The following is an 8,359-nucleotide window of genomic DNA, read 5'->3' as shown; positions in this document are numbered from 1 at the left end:
CACAGCCCCTTTCAGAAGGCTCCCTTCACTGCTGGACACTGGGAGCTCCCTGCCATGCCCAGCTGAAGGTCAGTGTGCACAGATGATCATTGCAGCACTACCCTTCCACATGCATACAGCAGCCCTGGAGCTTTTAGTCAACACAACCCACCTTTTTTCCAAGAATTACAGTTATTTTCAAGTTACTCTGTTTTAATCCCTAACATATCTTCTGCCCCAGTAGTCTTCCTCAGAGCTGCAAGCTCCATACTTCTTCCTGCAAAAACTCAGATGTTTTCCCTTCCTCTCCCAACCCTCCACATTTTTCCTGCTATTGAAAGTAAAATAAAATGCTACTGTCAACTCAAAACTCAATCACTCACTTCCTCTGATGCCTTTCTGGGTGACAGTCATTTCTCCAGCTGCTGTTAGCCTCTTTCAGAACTGCAACTCCTTGTTTACAAGAGGTTTTCTGCTGCAACCCACCTGACTGGCCTAAGATTTAAGGGAGGAAGAAAATGATTGTAAAAGGAGCAAATAAGTCATTCTCAAAAGTAAACACTTTGCACCATAAAGAAAAAAATAAAAGGGCTAATCCATACCCCAGAACAGTGTTTCAGCTGTCTTCAAAATGAGCCAGTATAATGCCTTTGTAGGGGACTAACATATGGGGAGCAAGGCCAATCCATGTCCTAAGAGCTACTTTTGATTATATCAGTAGGTTTGGGATCAGCCCAATTTGAAGGGAACTAAACCAGCTCTCTCTCCAGAAGCTGCTGCTTAGCTAGGGGCATCCTTCAAGCTTCACAAAAGTTGCAGGCAGCATCACATACCTGCAGGCAGGGAGACACCAAGAAGTAACTCCCATTGCAAAGAGAAAGCAGAGGGGACATTTCTGACCTCCTCCTGCCCTAGGCCTCTGCCAAGGGCCTTCCTCACGCTCAACCCTCCTTGCAGCACGTCCTGCACTCAGAGCCATAAAAGCCAGCCTTAATTTCGGCCTGGCTCAGTAGGATACCTCCCGCCCTGCAGGCCCCGGGGGCTACCCACCACAGCAGACGGAGCCCTAAGACACCCTCCACCACGTACCTACCGCTGCCCTCCGCCCTGAGCTGACCCACACACAGCGGCAGCGGGTCCCCGGCAGGCAGACCCACCAGGGTAAGGAGGCCAGCCCAGCCACCAGACCCACAGCCGGACAGCGGCCGCCATCGCCTCCTCACACCCGCCCAACGGCGGCCGCGCGCCCCCTCAGGAGCGCCCAACGGCCGCGCACGCGCAGCGGCCACACCCCGCTCCCGATGAGCAGCCGGTGTGCGCGTGGCGGGACGTCGCCCCTTTAAACACATCTCTCGCCGCCCCCGCCGGGCGGCGTTGCCCCTTTAAACCCCGCCCCTCGCCCCCCTTGCCTGCGGCCGTGCGGAGCAGCGCGGGCCGCGGGCGGCGGCACGAGGCAGTGGCGGCAGCAGCAGCGCGGGCGGGCAGCGGCATGTCCTGAGGCGAGCGAGCGGGCGGCGGCGCGGAGCCGGGCCCCACCACGGAGGGGTCGGTGGAGCAGCGGGCCAAGGGCCGGGCCCCCATGAAGGAGAAGGAGGCGGGGGTGGAGCGGGGCAAGCCCGCCACTTACACCGGGGACAAGAAGGCGCGCATGGCGGCCAAGACCAACAAGAAGTGGGTGCGCCTGGCCACCGTGCTGGCCTACGTCCTCTCCGTTTCGCTGGCCGCCATCGTCCTCGCCGTCTACTACAGCCTCATCTGGCAGCCGGTGCGCGGCGGCGGCGGCGGCTCCGGTCCCGGCCCCGCCGCCGCCACCACCTCGCAGCCCCGCGCCGCGCCGCCGCCGGGCCCCGCGGCCAGCCAGCCGCCCGCCGGACCCACGCAGGAGGCTCCGCCAGCGCCGCCGCGGACGGGCCCCGACCCCGGCCTCGTCGAGACGGACCGCCCGGACGCCTCGCCGCCGCCCGGGGCCGAGGCGGGCGCCGCCGCGCCGCGCCGGGTGCGCGGGAGTCGCTGAGGCGGCCGTCAGCGCTCACCCCCGGCCGGGTGGGAAGACGGGCCCGGCGGACTGCGAGGGGCGGCCGGCGGAGGATGGAGGCCGGCGGCGGCGCGGCTGCCCGAGGTGGGATCGCTCGCTCGCCCCTGCGCGCCGGCCGCGCTCGGCGCTGGGGAGGCGGCACCGCGACCCCCGGCGCGGACGAGCCCCGAAGAGCTGAGGCTGGAGACTGACCCGGCCCGGGGGGCGGCGGGGGAAGGAACTGTTTTTACTGGGTAGAACTGCGGTATCTTTTCCCTTTCCCCCCCCCGTTTTTCCTCAGAAGGGAATTTTGTGGCTTCGTTTTTTTCCTCACCAGGGCTAGCTTCTCTCTTTGAACCCGCATTGAATTCCTGCGCTATTTATGCCAGTCTGTTACCTATAAAGGGATACCGGTGTCCAAAATTCCTCACTATTTACAGGATCAGCTGGGAACAATATGAATTTAGAGGCTGTAATCCATTGTTTAAGTAACAACAGTTTTGTTTAACAATGAGCATAAACTTATTTAAAAACATGTGAAAGGTAAATTGACTTGTTTACTATATTAAAATATTTTCCCAATATGAAAGTCTCTGTAATACAGTATGTTCTCTTTGGGGTTGGAGGATGATTTGGGAGGAATCTCGAACTGGAAGGGCTCTCTGGGTAGCAGAAATGGTTTGCCCGCTGTAATGGGCAACTATGGCATATAACGTTGTTGATTGATTTGTCATTGGTCTCCTTAGGTGAGGCTGGAGAAACCTCCATACGTGCCTAACTCCCGCTAATCATGGCAGCTAAGCATTGGTGATGAAAGAAGGTTTGATCTTTGCCGACAGAAGCAGGTGGAGCTCTCGCGGTGGGCGCCGATGGGCAGCTGCGGCGGTGCAGCGCGCTGCGAGGCGCTTTGCAGCTTGTACACCCGTGCTCTTGCCTGCGTGGGATGGCTGAGCTTACAGACCATCACGGCACCTCGGTGGCACCCTGGAGCCGGTGCCATCAGGAGGTAGGTCTGTGCCAGCCAGCTCGCGATGCTCCCTGGGCAGGCTTTCCTCCCGGCTTGATGTTTTCCTGCCCTGTAGTCTTCAGAAACGTTCTGCGCAGCCCTGTTCATTGATGAGCTGTGCAAAAACATGGCCTTTAATGACAGTAGGATGTGGGCTATCAACTAGGAAGCTGTAAGACCTCTGTCATTCTGGGCATCTGCTTTTCAGATTGATGGTTTTGGTTGAACGCGTTAACTGTGAGGCTGCCAGGCTATTCCGCGTCCCTGTGAAATGATCCCTGGAGTTCAGGTGCCCTCTGCTGAGGGATAAAAATGTCCTCTAACGCGGTGTACCTATTTCAGTTGTGCAAATCGCGAAGGTACCGTAAAATACAGCACTTCCCTTTTTTAAAGTTAGGGGGGAAAAAGAGCTGTTTTGTACCTAAATCAGTATGCTTTGGACTGGTGGTGTTGCGTTAAGCCTGCGTTGTCAGCTGGGCATTTCCTTTACAGCATGTGTTAAAGGTAGAAACCGGGAGCAGAGGGCTTGCAGAAAGAAATTCAGCAAAAGGAAGGGTGGTTTGGGTGTGATCTTCCACCCTCCTTTTCCATGTTCTGGAGGGTGTGCAGGAAAGTCTGTATGTTGTTAATGCACTAGAAAAGAAGGCTAGCTGGTGGGAAGGAAAAAAGATCACGCTTAGTCATTTTAGCCAAAAGCGTGCATGTGATCGTTGCCACCTTTCTGCAGGGCAGGTAGAAGAGCTGGTGAAGGAGCTGAAAGCCCAAAGCCGCCGCTGGAGCAGGCGGCTGCCCTGCTGCCACCCTGTTACCTCCTGAGCTGCTTCTGAACTCTTCCTTGTTATCCACCGCAGCGGCAGGGCTGATGGTATCCTGGCAGCAGCACCGGATCGTAGCTTTGGCCAGACGGTTGGCTGGGTTTAGCCCCGTGTGTGTCCGTTCTGTAGCAGTGGGTGATTCTTGTTCCCTTGGCAGTTCTGCCTGCAGCATGTTGATGCCTGTTCGTGGGGCTGCCACGCATGTGCGGTCGCTCTGGGTCCTGGTGATAATGATGCTGTTTGCTCTCCTTGGTATGCACCTCTGGTTGTAGGGGGAAAGGCTTTCTGCAGCTCTCTAAGGGAGGAATGAGTAAAAGAGAAACAAAACAGGCTCATTGTTTGGTGCCAGTTGAGTTTAGTCTGTTTCTTGGCTCTGGTACTAAATGCAGAACCAGTTGGGAAGCATCTCTGGGAGGGAGCTTGTGTTTAACTTTTAAAACCTTTGAAGATAAATAAAAGCTGGGTGGAATTACAGAGATGCTGGGATTTCTCTGGTCCTGGCCTGCAGCTCAGAACTGGTGAATCTACAGTGGCTTTGAACAGTACATTCGATGTATGCTGGATGTACACGGACTCCTGGCATTTTTCACTTTAAATACAATTGCTCTCGGAAGACTAATAGAGCATGGCTGCGTAGAGCAGATGGAAGAGGAAGCGAATTGAATTAAATGGGCTGCATGGCCCTCTTCCAACCTGTCATGTAACTGCGGAGAGGTGCCTTGTATTCAGGAGCAGGAACAACTTAAAGCTCTTCACCTGGTTTGTGGTTTTGGTGGCAAAGGATCTTTGGGACAGTGACAGTGTTCAGATCTGCTTTATCACAGGGAATAGACCCGTTGCTGACGGTTGCCTCCCTTTCTGGTGCTAAAAATAGTTGATGAGCCAATATGAAGACGGTTGTGGCTGTCTTCATTCCTGTATGAAAGTGCAGGCTTGATGAGTTCCCAGACTGTGCTTTTGCATCTTCTCCTCTGCTGACAAATTGAGATTTAAGTGAAACGCTTCTATTTCTGTACCTGTTACAACTGGCTTTGGAGCATCCTGTTACTTCACTACTGTTGTACTAAGTGTGCAACGGCGGGGAAACTTTGGCTTGTAAGGACACAGGAGGATTGTGGACTGCTGGCCTAATGGCCAGGGAGCTTTTGTGATTTGAGCAGCCTTGTTTTCCAAAGCCCTTTTGGACCCAGATTCTTCAGCTAAAATCTCTTCTACATCCTTTCCCTAGCCGGGAATCGTAGTCCTTGGTAGGAAAATAGGTTCCCCTTGAGATACTACTGTTCCCAGCCTGCGATGAACCAGTCTCTGTGTTTGCTACTCTCTTTGTGGCAGACTGTCCAAGAAATCAGTGACTAAGTGCACTATGCAAATACTTCTGGTAACAAAAACGGCTCATCTGGACTGGTTTCTAGGTGTAAGCTAACTTTTTAAAATTCAGGGTACTAGGGATTTCTTGGGAAGTAGGTTGGCTGCAACAGGTAACAGCTGGATTGTCATCTTGGACTGCGAATTTTTGCATTATGTTGCCATCTTTGTACTGAGACAGTCATCTGCATCTGAACATAATTTTTTAGTGCCCTAAAATGGTGCGGTCACCAGTCTCGGGTAAACCTGAGGTTTAAAGGCGGACTGTCTTGTTTTCTGTTGTATTACTTTAGCTCCAATTCAGTCTTTCCCTTCATTGCTCCTCAAAAAAAAAAAAAAACAGTTCACTTAGTGTAATTGTATCAGATGAGATAAGGCACAGGCTTTTGTGTTGCTTCCTAGATAGAAATCGCTGTAACCTCGTGATTTGTAATGTTATTTCCTTGGAATTGCTGGTGAGGGTTACTCCCTTTCCACAAATGCTATCCTGCATGTTACTTGCAAACAGAGCTGTGTCATATTTCCAGCATGGGCGCATCAGTGTGAAAGTGAGTTATCTGAAAGTCAGTTTGGATGAAGAAGATAATCAAACATGAGTGAAATGTTGGGTCTTGGGCCCTTTGCTTTGTGATATAAGGAAGTTAAAGAGAGTCTCAAAACTTCAAACTGTGAGATGCTCCTGTAAAAGCATGACGGCCGTAAGAATACGGCTGGAATAGTGGCATCTGTGCTTCTATTTTTTTTACTTCAGTTTTTTATTGATTAAACATGCTAATAATTCTGTAAGGCCAACTTTTCCTCCAAGCTTTGAGTCTCTGTGTCATTTAGGGCCTGAGTTCCAGATTTTTGTCCTCTAAGAGCCTTTAAAAAATTGCGGCCCAGAGAACAGAAGTCGCCGTACATTTGTGCTTTAGGTGCAACTTAGTTCTGAAATGTGGTGACAGAATGCATTGTTGTCAAGTGTCAAGGGAAAGTAAATACCACGGTAGCTTTGATTTTCCAGTTCCTAATCACAGTAATTGCTTAAGAGGATGGAGAGAACACCAGGTTATGTTCTGCTTTTCCTTTGTGACTGAGAAGAGTCTCATGAGGGAGGAATCGGACTTCTTGTGAGAAAATTTCTGCTAATACTGCCTTGTCCAACTTGCACGTGACAATGGTGACCCTCCAGCGCTGTGTAACGCTGTCTCTGCTTAGATCCTTACAGAAGGATTTGAACTGCAAACTCTTTCAAATGGAAGCGCTCCCTAAAAGGAGGAGTAATAAGTGAAGAATTATTAATGATGTCCAGTCAAAGGTGTATCTAGATCAGAGGATGTTTTCTCCAACCTTTTTGGTTCCTTCCTTGCATGTAGATGCCTTTGGGCTTACACCTATTTATTGGCATATAATACTTGCCTTCTGTCTGTACACACTGGTCTTGTCCTATTGAGCTCAATTTGTTCAAGGAGAGTGCATTTGGCATAACTCACGTGCAGAGGGACCAGAAGGAAGGCAGATAGCTGGGAAAAAAGTTACTGGAGCATGTAATATGCTCCAGCAGCTGGCTCACAATTACATCTTCTAAAAGCTACCTTTTCCCCACACATGTTCTCTCGTGGTCTCAACTGATGTAATGCATACCATCTTAATCCCAGATTCCTGGGACTGGGCTGTATTTCTGACAAGGAAGGTGGTGTTATTTTTACTCCAGATCCTAACTTAATTCATGAGTGTAGCTGAAAAGCAGTCTTGTGGTGTAGTGTTGGTAACAAAATCAGCGGCTGCTTCTGGGCATCGGGGATCTCCTTCAGAGACGTCAAAACTAATCTCAGCGGGCCGCTCTGGAAAGGGTTATGCGCGGGTGTGCGTGTGTTACAGCTGGCTGTGAGTCCTGGAGGTGCTGAAGTGTGTGGAGAGGGGAACGGTGTAAGAAACAGTTGTACCTGAGCTGCAGCATAAAGGTAGGGAGTTGAAGCTTGACTTCTGGCTATTCCGCCTGTGTTCGGAGGCAGTTTTGGGAGACCCTCATCTCTGGTCAGCTGTTGTGTCGCTGCACTGAGCTGGTGTGATCAGGAAACGGCTTTGGAATTCCCAGTGCATTAGCTTTGCCTGCCAGTAGCTGTGGAGTCTGTGAGCCTGTGAACTGGTTAAGCTGTTGTACAGCCTTTCCAAGGGAAGGCAGCAGGCAGTGTTTTGAACTTCACGGCAATGCTGTACCCTGCTCCTGCCCTGTGCCTCTAATTGACTTAAAAAGCTTTCCACATAACTTAAAAAGCACTAACTACTGTATTGCACACTTTAAATACAAAAATTACTGACTAAATGCCAGTTTAGCTTCAGGCTCCTATGCCATTTGCAACCAATTTATCTGGAGGGGAACTGGTGTGGAAAATCAGTGAACGTTTCTGTCATTTCTACTTCTAGACTCTGTGTAGGGCTTTACTTGTTAGTAGCCTGTGCGGTATGCTTCTGCTGTAGGTATTAGACTTGTTGAGATAGGAACGGAGAGCTGGAACTGCTGTCAAGATTTTATGTTGTTGCCTCCTGCAGTAATTGCCTTGGTAAAGCTTTGGAAACTGAAGCGTATCCAACTTTATCCTGATGTATTTTTGTCCTTGGCTTGAGGTTTTTAAAATTGATCTCTTTATACAAGATTGATTCACTAGTCTGAATCAATTTTGGTATGAATTTTAGCTATAGAGCTGCTGTGTTGAAATCAATGGTAAATTTTGCCAACTAGAAGAGTGTCTAGCGGCAAGCTGTTTCTTTGGTTTAAAGGAAAAGGTGTTCTGCCTGAGAGTCGCTCCTGCTTTGCTGTTGTCTGGAAGAGCTAGAATAACTTTCACAGAAACCCTGAGCTACCAACCACTGCTGGGAGGAAACGGGTACCTCTATAGGCAGATGACTTTGCACTCTGCAAGCTGCCATCACGTTTGCTTGCAAGAAAAGTGCTGGGGCAATGAGAAGGCTTTGATGCCTCTATGAAAAAGTGAGCCTCGTGTTACAGTGCAGGCTGTCATCACTGCAGTGAGCTTTTTGGGTGAGTTAGCTGAGCTAGCCCAAGAGTTAAGCGCTTTCCTAAGGGGTAAGCAATCTGAATTGGAGCTGTTGCTCTAAAAAGCAGAGATTACTGATTCAATTCAGAAAACTCTACATGTGGGACTGAGAAACACTAAGAAACTGGAGCTTTTTCCTCAT

At 50.5% G+C, this 8,359-nt stretch overlaps 1 protein-coding gene across 1 annotated transcript; it reads left to right on the top strand.

Moving 5' to 3' along the window:
- Positions 1-1,424: 1,424 nt before the first annotated feature.
- INAFM2 (InaF motif containing 2) lies at positions 1,425-2,576 on the top strand. Its single transcript, XM_050896860.1, has one exon. It carries the CDS (start codon positions 1,559-1,561, stop codon positions 1,991-1,993), a length of 435 nt encoding a protein of 144 aa, XP_050752817.1. The 5' UTR covers positions 1,425-1,558; the 3' UTR covers positions 1,994-2,576.
- Positions 2,577-8,359: the final 5,783 nt, after the last annotated feature.

The sequence above is a fragment of the Gymnogyps californianus genome, chromosome 5, assembly GCF_018139145.2.
Source record: "Gymnogyps californianus isolate 813 chromosome 5, ASM1813914v2, whole genome shotgun sequence".
Taxonomy (NCBI): domain Eukaryota; kingdom Metazoa; phylum Chordata; class Aves; order Accipitriformes; family Cathartidae; genus Gymnogyps; species Gymnogyps californianus.
This window is presented reverse-complemented; position numbering and strand designations above follow the sequence as displayed.

Bases quoted from the DNA above. Each gene is read 5' to 3' on its own strand.
- INAFM2 (XM_050896860.1), top strand. From the start codon at position 1,559: ATGAAGGAGAAGGAGGCGGGGGTGGAGCGGGGCAAGCCCGCCACTTAC.